Source organism: Silene latifolia, chromosome 8 (genome assembly GCF_048544455.1).
Source record: "Silene latifolia isolate original U9 population chromosome 8, ASM4854445v1, whole genome shotgun sequence".
Lineage (NCBI taxonomy): Eukaryota > Viridiplantae > Streptophyta > Magnoliopsida > Caryophyllales > Caryophyllaceae > Silene > Silene latifolia.
The window spans coordinates 29,630,037-29,648,790 of NC_133533.1; the positions used below are offsets into that span (position 1 = coordinate 29,630,037).

The 18,754-nt window shown below is 39.1% G+C and overlaps 2 protein-coding genes across 2 annotated transcripts; both read left to right on the forward strand.

Annotated features, from left to right (window-relative positions):
• Window positions 1-261: 261 nt before the first annotated feature.
• On the forward strand, window positions 262-17,142 carry LOC141594259 (pentatricopeptide repeat-containing protein At2g44880-like). The gene is made up of 2 exons (XM_074414388.1): window positions 262-2,757; window positions 16,896-17,142. The coding sequence occupies exon 1, from the start codon at window positions 502-504 to the stop codon at window positions 2,290-2,292; it is 1,791 nt and encodes a 596-aa protein (XP_074270489.1). The 5' UTR covers window positions 262-501; the 3' UTR covers window positions 2,293-2,757; window positions 16,896-17,142.
• On the forward strand, window positions 15,540-18,181 carry LOC141594954 (uncharacterized). Its single transcript, XM_074414933.1, has 5 exons — window positions 15,540-16,052; window positions 16,146-16,343; window positions 16,455-16,668; window positions 16,831-17,297; window positions 17,969-18,181. The coding sequence occupies exons 1-5, from the start codon at window positions 15,540-15,542 to the stop codon at window positions 18,179-18,181; spliced, it is 1,605 nt and encodes a 534-aa protein (XP_074271034.1).
• The last annotated feature ends 573 nt before the right edge of the window (window positions 18,182-18,754 follow it).

The window sequence follows — 18,754 nt, forward strand, 5'->3', positions numbered from 1 at the left end:
AATTCAATAAAATAATCGCTCGATCACACATATTTTCACAAATGAAAAAAGTTTGATGAAAGAATTACGTATTTTCTCCGATCCTCAATGCTTGAATTTAAAGTTAAAAGAAATAACGTCACCCTAAATTCCTAATTCCTAATATATTTTGCCAGGTCCGAAGTTTAAGTAGTCCCATTGATGGTTTAATATCTTAACGAATTTGACCATAACAAAATTCACCACTCAATAGCTTTGCCGATTAATCGATTATAAACAAACTGAACATCAATAAATTAGAATCAAAATTCCACAACCTAAAACAAACTCGAATTGAATCCAACTAGTCCCAATTTTTTTATTTTCCAAAACGGAGAACCCAATCCGATCCGACTAAACCGTTTCTCAAATTTAGTTATTGTTAGTTAAATTTTGACACCTTGGCACCTAATAATTTTACCCAACGATAATACAAACATATAAATAGAAAGAGTTTTGAAAAATACCAAAACAGAGAGCTAAATGAATTGGCTATGGAGTCCAATTGAACGGAAATGTATCTCTCTACTCCAGCAACGCCAAAGCGGCCGAACACTCCTTCAAATTCACGGCTTCATCGTCTGCAACAATCTCGACACTAACCTTAATATCATCACTAAATTCATTGCTGCCTGTTCTGCCCAATTGTTTTCGAAACCCGGCATTCAGCATGCACGCCAAGTGTTCGATAAAATTCCTCGCAAAAACGACACCTTTCTCTGCAATGTTATGATTAAATCTCATATTGGTAATGACCAATTTGATGAGGCATTGTTTCTTTTCAGGGATTTGTTGAGAACGACGGAGTTTGTTCCGGATATTTATACGTTTTTGTTCTTGTCGAAATCTTGTTGCTCAAGTTTGTACAAATGGGAAGGGAAACAGTTGCATTGTCGGTTGATTAGAAGTGGGTTTTGTTCGGATTTGTTTGTCTCGACGTCGATGGTGGATATGTATGCTAAAATGGGTGATATGGGTTCTGCACGGAAGGTGTTTGATGAAATGCCTAACAGAAGTGTGGTGTCGTGGACGGCTTTGGTATGTGGGTATGCTAAATCAGGAGATATTTTCAATGCTAGGAAGTATTTTGATGAGATGCCTGATAAGGATGTAGCAGCTTACAACGCGATAATTGATGCATGTGTGAAAGTAGGAGACATGAGATCGGCTCAAAGATTGTTTGAAATGATGCCGCAGAGGAATGTCGTCTCTTGGACAACTATGATCTCTGGGTTTTGTAATAATAATGACACGGTGACGGCCAGGATTGTATTTGATGCTATGCCTGAGAAGAATCAGTGTTCTTGGAATGCCATGATCGGTGGGTATTGCCAAAATAAACAACCACATGAAGCTCTTAAGCTATTCCATGAATTGCTGTTGAATAGAGTTCTTGAACCTGATGAAGTTACCATCATTAGCATTCTGCCGGCAATAGCTGATTTGGGTGCACTCGATATGGGATGTTGGGTTCATCAGTATGTTAAGAGGAAAAAATTAGACCAACGGATCAAGATAAGCACTTCACTGATAGATATGTATGCAAAATGTGGCGAGATCACCAAGGCCATGTCTGTTTTTGAAAAGATCCCTCGAAAAGCCACATGTTCGTGGAATGCCATTATAAATGGGTTAGCAGTCAATGGATATGGCAATGAAGCACTACTAGTGTTTGATGACATGATAAAAAGTGGATATAAACCAAATTCAGTAACAATGATCGGTGTTCTATCTGCTTGCAGCCATAGCGGTTTGGTTAAAGAGGGAAAGAAGTGGCTAAAAGATATGGAGAAGTTCGGTCTCACCCCACAAATTGAGCATTATGGTTGTGTGATTGATCTTTTCGGCAGAATAGGGGACTTGGATGAAGCCGAGAAAGTGTTGCATTCCATGCCGTATGAGGCTAATGAGATAGTTATTAGCTCCTTCCTGTCTGCTTGTGTCAATCGTAAAGATTTATTTCGAGCTGAGAGAGTGTTAAATGAAGCTGTTAAAGTGAACCCGTTAAATGCCGGAAACTATGTTTTACTCAGGAACTTGTATGCCATGGAAAACAAATGGACGGAAGTAAGAGGAGTAAATGGATTAATGAGGGATAGTGGTGCAAAAAAAGAAGCTGGTTTTAGTGCAATTGAAGCTAATGGTATGCTTTGGGAGTTTGTATCAGGTGGTCTAACACATCCTCGGTTTGACGATATACTGTTAGTTTTGAGGCATCTCCAGATGCATATGAATATGGAGGAGGAATGCATTTTGGCAGCGAAACTTGGGTGAACTTGATAAAAACAAAAAAAATTGGGGTAAGATTTTGATACCTGAAAATTTTCTACTCGGGTCATCGTGTGCATCTTCTATCACTAATTTCACTCTGGTTACTCCCTCCGACCCAGACGAAAGGTAACATGGTGAAAAATGGGTTATTTAAGACAATGGGTAAAACGGAGGGGCAAAGATGGAAAGATTAGTGAGTGGGTCACATGCCATTTATAGTATGTTACCTTTGGTATGGTTCGTTCATTTTAGGTAATGTTACATTTGGTCTGGGTCGGAGGGAGTATAAGGTAATTTTCACACTTCATTATGTAGTCAATCATCATTAACTTAGATGAAGGTGGTACAAACTGGGGTAGTTTGTTGTCGCTATTAACGATAAAAGAAGATAAAGATGATGGCAGTTGCAGCTTCTTATTCACTTTAAAGTCGGTTACCATTGATTCAAATTGGCTGTTGTCGCGGAAGGTAAATTCTTTCTACACCTTTTCTTCACTTTTCTCTCCTTGTTTGGCGCTTATGTAAATGTTCACTTACCCTTTGTCAATACTCAATAGTCATGTACTAATATAGCTATTAGAGAAATAATCGAAGAGCTCTTAATTTAGTGGAAGACATGTGTCTTATGAACTGTGGCGTAGCCACAAGGAGACTAATAGGGGGTGTAATCAAACACAGTTTGAGGGTTCCAAATTTCAAATACATTTTCTAGATCGGGAAAATGTGGATACAGACATCTTTGTCTATTGAAGAGTCAGCCTCACTTCTCTTATCATCCTATATGCACCAGGCTGGGATTGACACACCCTTTGTTTGCGGATGTCATCGAGGTGATCTTCCTTCCATTGTTGCAGTTAAAAGAACTTCGGAAATGCTTTCTGCCACTTCTGGTCTTATTCCTAATCCCTCCAAAACTAGTGTTAAAAGAAACATCTTGCAGTGTACAGAAATATCCATTTAAATTAGACCCGATTTTGGGGTTTACTCCAAAAAAAAAAAAAAAAAAAAATAAAATAAAAATAAAAATAATAATAATAATAATAATAATACACCTAATGTATTAGACTCAAACGTTTAAATATTATAATAATAACTTTCCAAATTTACTCCCACGGTTCTGTAAGGTGGAACTACATAATCAAACAAAATCTTCTAAAATTACCAACGTAAAAACTACTGTATAAAATACGCGTTTCCTAATTCTGACCTGATTCTGCTTTGGTATAGTATAACTTACAACAGAATTAGGTCTTCCGTTTTGTGTTAAAGGAGCTACAAGGAAAATGAAATTACATAAGCATAAATAAATCTAAGGGTTCAAGTGTGCGGATCGTCACACTCTCCCCCACCTAATCTGTTGCCGCCCTCGGCAACACAAAAAATCTTGAATGGTGCTTCAGTGAGACATCCTATGTGAGCTCTGACTGTCCATGCAGTGTTGGGGATTGGCTTGTACAACTCGGCTTGAATGTGCGCTTCGTCCCAAATAATGATCGGCCTCTTCGTCCCCTCAAGGATAGGTGGAGTTCCTTGACATAGAAGCCGCCGAACGTCATGTTCTCCAAGTTCACCACGTGCTCCTTGTCTCTCGGGAACGCCCACTTTGCCGCCGTCTTGAAAAGTGCTCTCTTGGGCTTTCTCCAAGCACGGCCCCAACGGACCTTCGTCTTGTCTCTCGTCACTTCAAAGACACACCGCATTCAAGGGAATGTGAGATCTCCAGGACGCCGAATCAGCATTTCGGCGCGGCCCCTTGATGGTACGAGGCCTTCTCTCTTGGGTCGATCGACCGCAAACCAGGACGTCGATTCAAGACATCGACGCGGCCCCCGATGGTACGAGGCCTACTTCTTTGGGCATCTCGGCCCTCATTGTCTACTCCTCGGTGAGAGGGTAGACTCTTCTTTCGTCCCCTAGGCCACTTAGCATCGTAGTTAGCCTGGGTCTTATTCGCCCTCGGCTCCACCGAACCTTTAGGCATTCTCCAAGGTCGCATCCCTTGTTTCGGCGTCGGTATCACCCTCATAGCCGAAATTCGATGCTGCCCCTTGTCTTCGTCGCTGTCTATCGTCTTCACTACGATAGACCCCATTAGTAGCATCGATCCGTCACTCGGTTTCAATACCACCAATGCTTTTCGAAAGAACCGCATCCCGAGTACTAACTTGAAGTCATCCAATGAACGGTGGTGAAGTCGAGCTCCCCGCCAACTCACCCACTTGACCGCGACCTTCTTAGCCACTCCTTGGACGCGTCTCATTTTCCCATTGACCGCTTCAGGCATTTGTTAGCATCCCGTAAAACAAGCCCCAACCGATCGCTTCCTCTTTCGTAACAAAGTTGTGGGAGGCACCCGAGTCGATCAAAGCTCGTGCGTGCTTCCCATTCACCATCATGTCCACGTACATGAGCCCGTCGGATTTCTTGGCGGAGGAAGCTTCGTACTTCCTCATCGCGCCGATCCTCCGAAGTGAGCCCATCCGTGGTTGGTCTTCACCATCACTCGAGTCTTCGTCACACTCTTGGTGATAGTCACCAACGCCCCATCAAGACGTTCTTGAGCCCCTTTCGGCATCTTCTTGAACATGGCATTGAACTCCGCTTGGTTCGGACAATCGGCCATCTTGTGAGGACCCTTGCACACAAAACACGCGAACGGTCTCTTCGTTGTGGAAGCGAGAGAGTTTCCCCCTTCGAAGACGAGCTTGAGGGCGAGTTCGTAGTGCTCGCCGATTGGGCTTGACTTCCTTGTGGTGAGGAACCGACCGTTCCCAACCGAAATGGTATTTGTTTTGTGGCCTTTGTCCATTGTACCCACTCGTGATGCACCAAGTATTCCCGTTGGTGCCACCACTCTTGGTGCCTCTCGCTCTCCGTGAAAGTCGAGTAGGCGCTCCTCCAGCCGATATGGCCGAAAAACGAGTTTTGGGATTCTCGCCTCATGACCTCTTGTTGTGCCCACCTCTTCAACCCGTCAATGAACTCGAATGTCCTATCCGTCTCGGACATTTCGCTAATCTCGAGCATGCACGCTGAGAATTCCCTCACATATTCCGAATTGATTTGGTGTGCTTGATTTCCTTCAACTTCTTCCGAGCAACAAACTCCGTGTTCTCGGGGTAGAAGTGATCCTTCAAGATCCTCTTGAAGTCGGCCCACGATGTCACCGTAATCGTGCCCGCATCAATTTCCTTGTACCTAGCCCTCCACCACATCTTGGCATCGTCGACTAGATACATGCTTGCCGTGACAACTTCCGCGTCTTCGTCGAGCCCACTTACTCGGAAGTATTGCTCCATATCGAAGATAAAGTTATCCACCGCTTTCGAATCCCTCGCCCCATCGTAGGCACGAGGTGGGGGTGCCTTCATCTTATGGCTCCCCATAGATTTCCCGTCATTGCCCACCGCTTTCACGAGCGTGGCACAAGTGTTCTCTAACATCTCGACCTTTCGGTGCAGATGATTGATCTCTTCCTCCCGATCGTCGGGGATCGCACCACTGATCGCTTGGATGCGAATGTCCATCCCGTCTACCTTCATCTCAAGGTCACAAACCGTCTTCTGCAACTCCTCGAGGCTCGCGGCCATCCGCATCACGATGTCCTCGAGTTTGGGAAGCTTGACGTCGATTGCGTCCTCTAAGGCATCCACTCGGTCCTCGATTGTTTCGCCCATTTTCTCGATCTCGATAAACAAATGCGGCTTGCAGACGCCCGTCCGAAGACCGGGCTCTGATACCAAATGTCACGGTCCGCTACTTTTGCCGGACCGTGGTGCGCACCCTTGCCCGTCTCGAGGCAAGATGCAAGCGACAAGCAACTTCGAACTAGTGAAGAATCGCTCACTAGCACGATACTCGAGTCTCGGGGGTGTGAGTCGGGATCCTAGTGTCGATCCCACAAACACGGCTTGTTAGAAAAGTGAAGGCAAAGAGTCGTTCACAACAAAGCAACAACAAGCAATACGAAGGCACAAGGTAGGAAGTAGATTTTCATTCACTAGTACTCCTTAAAGAGGGAAATTTGATATTTACATCCTGGTAGCAGGAAACATTGATTTTACAAGTTTAGTTCAGAATAGCGATATACCTATTTATGGAAACCTATTCTAAAACTACTAAGAAAATACTTACTACAAATGTACAAGGAAAATGAAATTACATAAGCATAAATAAATCTAAGGGTTCAAGTGTGCGGATCGTCACACCATGGCACGGGTGATATTTTTAGGTTAAGTAACATATAGTAGTAAATAGAACAATAGTCTGGAAGTAGCAAAATGGTGAACGACTCACGCAAGTTTCCAATGCTTCTTTAGTCACGGTTCCGCTATTTTTAGCATTTGCTTTGTTGGGGTACACAATATGAAAGCGAATAAATTCAACCAAAAATTTAAGAGAAATAATAAAAATAACACCAAGATTTTTTGGTGGAAAAACCCTCTTTGAATGGAGGTAAAAAACCACTTGCGAGAGAGAGCCAAGTATTTCACTATAATGATGTGTGAGTACAAGGATAATTTCCATAAAGACTATAAACCTCTTTGAATAGAGGTAAAAAAAATCACTGGCGAGAGAGCCCAAGTATTTCACTATAAGATGTGAGTGTACAAGGATAATTTCTTCAAAGACTATAAAATAGTCAAGCTAATAAACTCGCATAAGGTGTTAAATATTAGCACCCAAATGAATAATGGAGAGTATAATAAAGGAAGAGGAAGAGAGGATATATTTTGTGTTGTGAATAATTTGTGGAGGAATATGCAAGTATTTATAATATTCTTGGGAGTAAATGTTGAAGTGCGTTAGCATAGCATTTTCACGAGGTTGCATGCATTATCTTTACTCCATCATCAGTTGCATTGTATATGCATTAATCCATCACAAGTTTCTCGCATTTCCATTAGTACTCATATGTTTCATAATGAATTAAGAAACAATACTCTTATTAATTGAAAGTAGTAACGGTGAGGCACACATAACTCCAACAATCTCCACCTTAACTCGTCTTTCCCATTGAAATAATCTCGCTCTCTCTCGCCATGAAGCCTTGTTAAGTGTGAATAATACCAGCTAAGTTCAAGCAATGGTCTAACTTAGCTGGTGTGAGTGGTTTGGTTAACATATCTGCAGGATTCTCAGTTGTATGAACCCTTTCGACGGCTAGATTTCCTGCCTCAACAATATCTCGGATAAAATGGCGCTTGATATCAACGTGCTTGGTTTTTGAGTGATGCTTGCTATTTCTAGTCAAGTGGACTACACTTTGACTATCACAAAATACTACAAGAATATCTTGTTTCAAACCAAGCTCGCTCACCAAGCCTTGGAGCCATATCGCCTCTTCATGCCTTCAGTTGTTGCAATATATTCTGCTTCAGTTGTTGATAAAGCCGCAATGGCTTGTAATGAAGAATACCAACTAATAGCAAAGCCACAGGGAGTAAATAGATAGGTTGAAAGTGACCTTCTCCGATCCAAATCGCCACCGTAGTCAGCGTCAACGAATGTCGGGGTAGTGAATGTATTGGTGAGGGATATGATCCCAATCTTTAAAAGGGAGGTGAGAAATGGAATTTCATGTTAATAACCAGGTTGTAAGACTCCATTCAATGGGCAAGTTTTGATGAGGGCATGGAAAATGTAGCAAAATCCGCTAGGTCCAATCTATGATCATTATTAAACAACCGAAAAGTTACAAAAAGTATAAAACCTTCTCTTTTCGACCTATGAAATTCAAAAGAGCTCAAGAACTCAAGTGAGAGTTCGGGAAAGCTCTTATAGTCCATGGTGTAACAATGTTTCATACCAAGGTTCTTAAACAAGGCCTTAACATTCTTTTCTACACCAATATTGTTTAAAGAAGCTTGATTAATGAACTTAGTTGGTTTCATACCTTTGTTGCGTAAGATGACCCAATTATCCCACTATTTTTTGCAATTAAAGATTACTCTGGGAAATCGCGGATCATGTCATTCCGGTACCTCTTCCACTTCCATTTGAACATCCTCCGCAGCCCGGGAGGATTCCGCATCACCTCTTCTCCTCTTTGAAGAACCTTGGGTAGGAGGTCTTCTTGGTGCCATTTTTCTAAAATTTTAAGACAAAAATTAATCTTAAGGCAAACCAAAATCCATCCAAATAGACATAATAGAACAAATTAGTGAACTAGTTCATCCTATAAACATTAATAGAACATAATACAATCAATTTCTAGTACAAATAAGCACGACGTAAGAAGCTAATTTGATCAAGTTTCATCCATGAGCTCGTCACCATCCGAGCTTCCTTTCATAGCTCCTTTTGCATTCCGCATCCATTTGAAATTTTTCCAAGAAAAATTCCCTTTTCTTTTGGCACTCTTATCACTAGTGCCCTTAGCATCGTCACCTACAAAACAATCAACACCAATATCTTCCTCCAACAGATCCATCAGTAAGGATCCAAGTGTAGTAGAGGCATTAGGAGAGTCCATAGTGCTAAATAAATAACAAGGCTCTTGTAACATTGGGCTTCTAATGGTGTTGTTCTTGCTAAAGGTAATCCGGTCATCACCCACCTCCAACGTCAGCTTCCCTTTTTCACATCGATTAGCGCACCCGCGGTGTGTAAAAATGGCCTACCCAATATAATTGGGGTTTGCGCGTCCTCGGGCATATCAGGTATGAGGAAGTCCACGGGTATGAAAAACTTGCCAACTTTGACGGGCACATTTTCTAAGACACCTAAAGGTCGCTTTAAAGAACGGTCCGCCATTTGCAAAGTGATACTTGTGCATTTTAAAGCACCCATATTAAGTTTTTCACAAATGGAATAGGGGATGACACTTACACTAGCACCTAGGCCGCAAAGGGCCTTATCGATGGTATATGTGCCAATATTGCAAGAAATAGAATAACTACCGAGGTCCTTAAGTTTCGGAGGAGACTTGTTTTGTAAGAGTGCACTACACTCTTCGGTAAAAGCAATGGTCTCAACCTCATTGAAGGATCGCTTCTTTGAGAAGATTTCCTTCATAAACTTTGAGTAGGAAGGGACTTGGGTAAGCAATTCTATAAATGGGACGGTGACTTGTAAATTCTTAACAACTTCCAATACCTTACCAAACTTACCTTCCTCCTTGCGCTTTACTAGACGATGGGAAAACGGCACTTGACAACTTCCTTTGGAGGAGCATCCTCCACATCTTTCTGATACGAATGCGGAAGCGAATAAAATAAAAAGACGATTTTTGTGCTAGGGATCGAACTCGTGACTCGTAAGACCGAGAAACAAGTTTGATTCCGTAGGGATATTTGACTAGAAGTCAGCCTAGACTTCGAGTCAATGGGATATTTGCTCGAAATAGACCTATATCTCGAACAATGGGTGTTTAAGTTAAAGACCTATTTAACTTAAATCAAAGATTTGAAGTACTTTCTCAAATCTGAATTTTCTGATCAACCTTGATCGTTTTTCTGGAATTTTTATTAACTTTCAATGATTTAGAATAACGTACAACTCTAGCTTAAATAGCCCTAATTTGCTAACAGTAAAAGACTCCTAAATGAAATAGAAAACAATAAATTAATCTGACAACTAAAAGATAATAATCTAACTAATGAAATCTAATCTTTTGATTAGTTTTATTCCATCCTAACTACTCCTAATTGCATCAGCTACCACTAATTCGAACCCGTGTTTGATCCCTGGCAGTGCACTAAATTAATTTAATTAGTAGTGCCATCAGAATTGTATCATACTCCCTTTCTTCAAAAGAATCGTCCCGATTTTTAGAACCCTAGAATTCCCCTGGATCGAATACAATCCTAGCAAATTCAGATGCAAAATTGATGAAGAAGAACGGGAAGTTATTTGGGCAAATCATTAATTTCCTCTTCAGCTCATCATCTTCAATCTCTATGAATTTGCAACCATAGTAATCATTTATAACCCTCTTGTGTCGTCTCCACCCGTGCTTTCCACCCCTCCACCCTCCTTGCAAGAGAATAACTTCAAGATCAACCTCCTGTTGTTTCCTCATCAATATAATCATCAAAAATAGGAGGCAATGTCGGATCAAACATAACATTCTCCTCATAATCGCTTTCAAACGAGAAAAATCCCAACATGTTTTTCCCCCGGTGAACAGTACCACGTGAATAGTAATTTTTTTTTTTTTTTTTGGTCTATAACCGTGCTCCTGGGATGAGTAATCAAAACCGATTAACCCTCAAACTTCCTGCCCGAGTTTAACCCTTGAACTCCAATCGCAATCAGAAATTCAACTAACAAGTTGGCTTTGACGCACTTAGGACCGTCTAGATTTAAGGAAATCGAGAGCCGAAGCTCTGATACCATATGATACGAATGCGGAAGCGAATAAAATAAAAAGACGATTTTTGTGCTAGGGATCGAACTCGTGACTCGTAAGACCGAGAAACAAGTTTGATTCCGTAGGGATATTTGACTAGAAGTCAGCCTAGACTTCGAGTCAATGGGATATTTGCTCGAAATAGACCTATATCTCGAACAATGGGTGTTTAAGTTAAAGACCTATTTAACTTAAATCAAAGATTTGAAGTACTTTCTCAGATCTGAATTTTCTGATCAACCTTGATCGTTTTTCTGGAATTTTTATTAACTTTCAATGATTTAGAATAACGTACAACTCTAGCTTAAATAGCCCTAATTTGCTAACAGTAAAAGACTCCTAAATGAAATAGAAAACAATAAATTAATCTGACAACTAAAAGATAATAATCTAACTAATGAAATCTAATCTTTTGATTAGTTTTATTCCATCCTAACTACTCCTAATTGCATCAGCTACCACTAATTCGAACCCGTGTTCGATCCCTGGCAGTGCACTAAATTAATTTAATTAGTAGTGCCATCAGAATTGTATCATACTCCCTTTCTTCAAAAGAATCGTCCCGATTTTTAGAACCCTAGAATTCCCCTGGATCGAATACAATCCTAGCAAATTCAGATGCAAAATTGATGAAGAAGAACGGGAAGTTATTTGGGCAAATCATTAATTTCCTCTTCAGGCTCATCATCTTCAATCTCTATGAATTTGCAACCATAGTAATCATTTATAACCCTCTTGTGTCGTCTCCACCCGTGCTTTCCAACCCTCCACCCTCCTTGCAAGAGAATAACTTCAAAGATCAACCTCCAATTGTTTCCTCATCAATATAATCATCAAAAATAGGAGGCAATGTCGGATCAAACATAACATTCTCCTCATAATCGCTTTCAAACGAGAAAAATCCCAACATGTTTTTCCCCCTGGTGAACAATTACCACGTGAATAGTAATTTTTTTTTTTTTTTTTTTGGTCTATAACCGTGCTCCGGGATGAGTAATCAAAACCGATTAACCCTCAAACTTCCCGCCCGAGTTTAACCCTTGAACTCCAATCGCAATCGAAATTCAACTAACAACTTGGCTTTGACGCACTTAGGACCATCTAGATTTAAGGAAATCGAGAGCCGAAGCTACGATACCATATGATACGAATGCGGAAGCGAATAAAATAAAAAGACGATTTTTGTGCTAGGGATCGAACTCGTGACTCGTAAGACCGAGAAACAAGTTTGATTAGTAGGGATATTTGACTAGAAGTCACCTAGACTTGAGTCAATGGGATATTTGCTCGAAATAGACCTATATCTCGAACAATGGGTGTTTAAGTTAAAGACCTATTTAACTTAAATCAAATATTTGAAGTACTTTCTCAAATCTGAATTTTCTGATCAACCTTGATCGTTTTTCTGGAATTTTTATTAACTTTCAATGATTTAGAATAACGTACAACTCTAGCTTAAATAGCCCTAATTTGCTAACAGTAAAAGACTCCTAAATGAAATAGAAAACAATAAATTAATCTGACAACTAAAAGATAATAATCTAACTAATGAAATCTAATCTTTTGATTAGTTTTATTCCATCCTAACTACTCCTAATTGCATCAGCTACCACTAATTCGAACCCGTGTTCGATCCCTGGCAGTGCACTAAATTAATTTAATTAGTAGTGCCATCAGAATTGTATCATACTCCCTTTCTTCAAAAGAATCGTCCCGATTTTTAGAACCCTAGAATTCCCCTGGATCGAATACAATCCTAGCAAATTCAGATGCAAAATTGATGAAGAAGAACGGGAAGTTATTTGGGCAAATCATTAATTTCCTCTTCAGCTCATCATCTTCAATCTCTATGAGTTTGCAACCATAGTAATCATTTATAACCCTCTTGTGTCGTCTCCACCCGTGCTTTCCAACCCTCCACCCTCCTTGCAAGAGAATAACTTCAGCATCAACCTCCTCAACTGTTTCCTCATCAATATAATCATCAAAAATAGGAGGCAATGTCGGATCAAACATAACATTCTCCTCATAACTGCTTTCAAACGAGAAAAATCCCAACATGTTTTTCCCCCTGGTGAACAGTACCACGTGAATAGTAATTTTTTTTTTTTTTGGTCTATAACCGTGCTCCTGGGATGAGTAATCAAAACCGATTAACCCTCAAACTTCCTGCCCGAGTTTAACCCTTGAACTCCAATCGCAATCAGAAATTCAACTAACAAGTTGGCTTTGACGCACTTAGGACCGTCTAGATTTAAGGAAATCGAGAGCCGAAGCTCTGATACCATATGATACGAATGCGGAAGCGAATAAAATAAAAAGACGATTTTTGTGCTAGGGATCGAACTCGTGACTCGTAAAACCGAGAAACAAGTTTGATTCCGTAGGGATATTTGACTAGAAGTCAGCCTAGACTTCGAGTCAATGGGATATTTGCTCGAAATAGACCTATATCTCGAACAATGGGTGTTTAAGTTAAAGACCTATTTAACTTAAATCAAAGATTTGAAGTACTTTCTCAAATCTGAATTTTCTGATCAACCTTGATCGTTTTTCTGGAATTTTTATTAACTTTCAATGATTTAGAATAACGTACAACTCTAGCTTAAATAGCCCTAATTTGCTAACATTAAAAGACTCCTAAATGAAATAGAAAACAATAAATTAATCTGACAACTAAAAGATAATAATCTAACTAATGAAATCTAATCTTTTGATTAGTTTTATTCCATCCTAACTACTCCTAATTGCATCAGCTACCACTAATTCGAACCCGTGTTCGATCCCTGGCAGTGCACTAAATTAATTTAATTAGTAGTGCCATCAGAATTTTATCATATGATACGAAAGTTGTGCGGAAGCGGTTTAATAGAATAACGATCAATAACGAAAAAGGGATATTTGCTTCGAAATCTGTCTAGAAATCGAAACAATGGGATATTTGCGCGATCTAGACCTATAGATCGAACAATGGTGAACTATAATCAAGACCTATTGATTATAACTCGGGTTAATGCTTGAAAACGCGTCAAACAATAACAATTTTGGAACGAACTCGTCGAACCTGTAAACGAAAACTCACTGTTTTTATTCAATAACTCAATCTTCGATAAACCATACATTAGACCTCCTTATATAGGAGTTAGAAACCAACCTAGCTAACCTAAAACACAATCTGAAAGTTACCTAAAACCGTCTTACCTTATTCTGTTAACTAGGAAATAAAATAAACTAATAATAATCTCTAATTAGGAAATAAATTAGTCCTAATGATTTATGGAAAACTTTTATTTTGTATCACTTTCTCTTTCTCTTTCTCTTTCTCTTTCTCAACCTCAATAGGAGCATCCACCTTCTTAGAAACGGAATCACCCTCCTTAGCATTAGGAGAGACCTCTTTCTCAACAATCACCTCATTACTCTCTTTGGTACCAAGCTTACTATTTCTCTTATGCCACAACAAGCGATGAGGAAATGGCACACGATCCCTAATAAGAGGCTCTTCACTGGCCTTCTTTTTATCATTTCCCCCAAGCTTGGGCTTTTTAACAACCACTTCGCCATTCAAAGTCATGGATGGCCCATCATAGCTTATACCACTTCTCAAAGAAATAGCATTAACGGTCTCATGTGGTTGCGTACCTTGGGGCGGTAGTTGGCCGGTCTTCCTTGAAGAGCTAGATGAGGCTAGTTGAGCCATTTGTTGCTCCACCATCTTGATTGCGGCATTATGAGCTTGATCACTCTTTTGGATTTGAGCCAACAATTCCCTTTGCATTTGTACCATCAAAGCCTCAAGTTTACCTTCTCCTTGGTTATTTTGTTGGCCATTTTGTGGTGGACCTTGATTTTGTTGATAATTTTGTTGAGGTGGCCTTTGTTGGTTTTGATAACCCGGTGGATGATTATACTTTTGTTGTTGAGGGACAAAGTTATATTGTGGTTGGGGCACAAAATTTTGTTGGGGTTGAGGGTTTAGCACATTGTTGCTTGTGTAAGACAAGTTCTGATGGAATTTTGAGTTCGAATTGTATGTATTTCAAAATGTACCCGGTGGATAAGAACTTTGTCTAAAAGCTTGATAAGGACATACCTCCTCCATAGTAGCTTGGAAATGAGCGGCATAATGACCCGCACCTCCACAACCTTCACACACAATGGAAAATGGAAAATCGTCAAAAGTTTTAAATTGGGTTAATTTGTACTTATTTACAAATGTTTGGGGTAGAATGCACATATAAAAACATTTAATTTGGGGCCAAATTGCGCTTACACCTAAACGGTTTGGGGGCATTTTGCTACTTCCCCTATTAACTCTTAAAGTTTATTGGAGATATTAGTCTATTAAGTTAGTTAACTCAACAACTAACTAAAACCTAGGTTAACTAAGGAACTCTAACTAACTCCCTTAGTTAGTTGAGGAAAGTTGTTAGGTCGTTAGTTTTTTACTATATATATCAAACACATCTCCTGATTGTACTCACTTTTACATGAATCAATATTACAAATCTATTCTCTCGATGTCTACAATCTCTATATTCGATATGGTATCAGTTTACCACGTTGATTGATCCTTCACATCTTCATATATTCTTCTTCAAATCTTCATCAAATCTTCATCAGTTCTTCATATCTTCATCAGTTCATCTTCATCTTCATATTTTTTTTTTACGCTTTCGCATATCAAATCAATCTCAAAACTCAGTTATACAATCAAAACTCCAATCTTTAATTCTTCATCATGCCTGAATCAGATTCAACTACAAATAATAGTAATACCAACTATGATTACTACGATGATCCACTTTTTCTTGCCATTTCTGATTAACCATTTTCACAGCTTTCTCAATCTCTGTTTGATGGTCATGATTTTCTTGGATGGAAACAAGATATCATCATGGCTTTTGCTTCTAAGAATAAACTGGGTTTCGTGGATGGTTCTTGTTCTCAACCTCCCAAGACTGACAAGAAATTCAATCAGTGGGTTCGAAGTGATCTGTTGGTGATGCGCTGGATTCTCAACTCTCTGGTAAAGCCTATCAGGGAAAACCTCAAGTATGTCAGATTAGCAAAGGAATTGTGGGGAGAAATGACAGAAAGATATGGGCAAGCCAATGCTATTGAGGTATATCAGTTAAAGAAAGATCTTGATGTCATTACTAAATCTAATATGTCTTTAGTTGATTACTACAGTAAGCTAAAGGTTGTCTGGGAAACTTTGGATAGTGTTGACCCCTTACCTCAATGTTCATGTGGCAAACTGTCTCTTTGTTCTTGTAATCTGATGAAATTAATCATAACCAGAGAAAATAATGCTAAACTCATACAATTTCTGATGGGTCTTAACAATGGTTATGACACTATTAGTACACAAATTCTGTCTATGGACCTCTTACCAACCATCAATAGGGTATTGGGGATGTTACAAAACATTGAGAGACAAAAGCAAGTTACTTAGTCAGTTGAAGTCTTAGCTGATGCTTCTGCATATGCTGCATATAAGTCTGTTAACAATTTTGCTAAGAATGTTAAGTCTGTTGGGAAGTCATCTAAGAATGTCAAGAAACATTGTTCACATTGTACCATGGATAACCATAATCTTGAGGAATGTTTTCGAGTGAATCCATGTGCTTATTGTGGGAAAGAAGGCCACAAGATTGAAAACTGTTACAGGCTTGTTGGGTTTCCTAATGATAAGAATGTGGACAAGAAAGGAAAAGGGAAAACTCTGCCACGCACACAATGTTGATGTTGTTCAGGGTTTCCCTCCACCGGAAAATCAGGATGATGATCAGGGTGTAATACATCTCAGGGGTTTTCTGTGGATCCTAGCATGCTTGATGGATTAGTTTCTTCTGTTGTGGATCAGGTGTTAAAAAGGATGAATGAAAACACACCTTCATCTTCCACTTCTAATTTTGCAGGTATGATACCAGATTCTCTTGCTAATTCTGTTAATGGCACTTTTATGTTGCTTGATTGGATCATTGACACAGGAGCCTCTGATCATATGACTTTTAATTTGCGTTTGTTGCATAATATTAGATTTCTATCTAAGCCTATGATTATATGACTTCCTGATGGCACTATAAAGATTGTTTTTAAGATTGGTGATGTGCATTTAACTTTTGATATTATGTTACATGATGTGTTATATCTTCCTGACTTTAAGCAAAATCTGTTACCAGTGAGTAAACTAATTGATAAGAATTCAGTTTATGCTTTGTTTACTGCAACCAAGTGTTTCTTTCAGGACCATTCCAATAAGACAATCATTGCCTCAGGGAGCAGGGTAGGAAATCTCTACATATTCCAGAATTTTAATACCAAGGCACTTATTGACAGGGTAGTTACTTTAGTCTCACAAAAATTAAGATCTAATAAAGCAAACATAGTCAAGAATTTTCAGCTAAATAATTGTATTGTTCAAGATGTATCTTCTCTTAATTTTGTTGCTTTGATTCATAGTAGATTAGGTTATACGTCATTTGACAGACTGAAGTATGTACCTGGTTTTCATATCAATAATAAAAGAAATGTTCATTGTGAAACCTATGTGCTCTCTAAACATCATTTATTGCCTTTTTCTGTAAGTACTTCTAGAGCATCTTGTTTGTTTGAGTTGATTCATATGGATGTATGGGGACCTTACAAGGTTCGGTCTGTGTCTGGGTGCAAAATATTTCCTTACTATATTAGATGATTATTCTAGAAATACTTGGACCATTTTGTTTCAAACCAAATATCAAGTTGTTGGTTTGGTCAGAGATTTCTTTTCTTATGCTGAGACTCAATTTGATGCAAAATTAAAGACAATCGTAAGCAGGATAATGGCACGTTTTTTTTAAAAGCAAGTTTGTGGTGAACTTTTTAAGTCTAAGGGTCTGTTGCATCAAATAAGTGTTGTTGGCAGGCCTCAACAGAATGGTAGGGTAGAAAGAAAGCATAAGCACATACTTGAGACTGCTAGGGCACTTAGATTTCATGCTTATCTACCTATAAAATTCTGGGGTGATTGCATTCTTACTGCAACTCATCTGATAAACCTGATGCCTACTTATGTTATTGGTTGGAAGACACCTTTCAGTTTGTTGTTTAACAAAGAACCTGCCTATGATACTTTGAGAGTGTTTGGCTCTTTATGATACTCCACTATGCCACCAACTTTTTCAGATAAGTTTGGCCATAGGGCAAGAAAATGCATATTTATTGGATATCCACATCAACAAAAAGGATACAGACTTTATGATCTTTCAACACATAAAGTTTTTATTAGTAGAGATGTCATTTTTTAAGAAACTATTTTCCTATTTCAACAATCAACAGCTGCAAGGGACGGTCTTGTTCAAACTGATATTTGTAAACCCTGCTACTACTACCTTACTTATACCAAGTAATAATTCACATATTAACACTGAGGTCATTTCTGAACCAACTAGTCATGTGTCTGCTGTTAGTACTAGTATTCCAAATAATAATGAAATAATTACTCAAGGCCCTCAAGGCTCTCAAGGCACATCAGTTGATCATCAAAATTAAAGAGATACCAATATGGATTCCGCTGAACCTTCAATCAGAAGGTCTGTCAGAGATAAACAAGTCTCTGTTTGGTTAAAGCCATACCATTGCCCTGTGAAGTTACCAGTACAGAAACCTTCAGACAAGTCAGCTGTACTTCATGCTACTGTCCTTCAAGATCTTCAAGTTTTTTTCACCAGCTTATGTAGCTTCTTTGGCATCTACAATGCAAGAAGTTGAGCCATATACTTTTAAACAAGCAAGTAAAGATCAAAGATGGGTTGATGTTATGCAAATAGAGATCAAGGCTTTAGAAGACAATAAGACTTGGGAAGTAGTTGAATTACCAAAAGGACATAACCCTATTGGTTCCAAGTGGGTTTTTAAAATCAAGTATAAGGCAGAAGGTTAGTAGCCAAAGGTTACAACCAGGTTAAGGATAAGGACTATAAGGATACTTTTTCACCAGTAGCAAAATTTACTACTGTCAGAACTTTACTGGCAGTTGTTGCAGCAAAGGGTTGGCAATTGCACCAGTTAGACATCAACAATGCCTTCTTGCATGGTTACCTAGATGCGGAGGTTTATATGAAA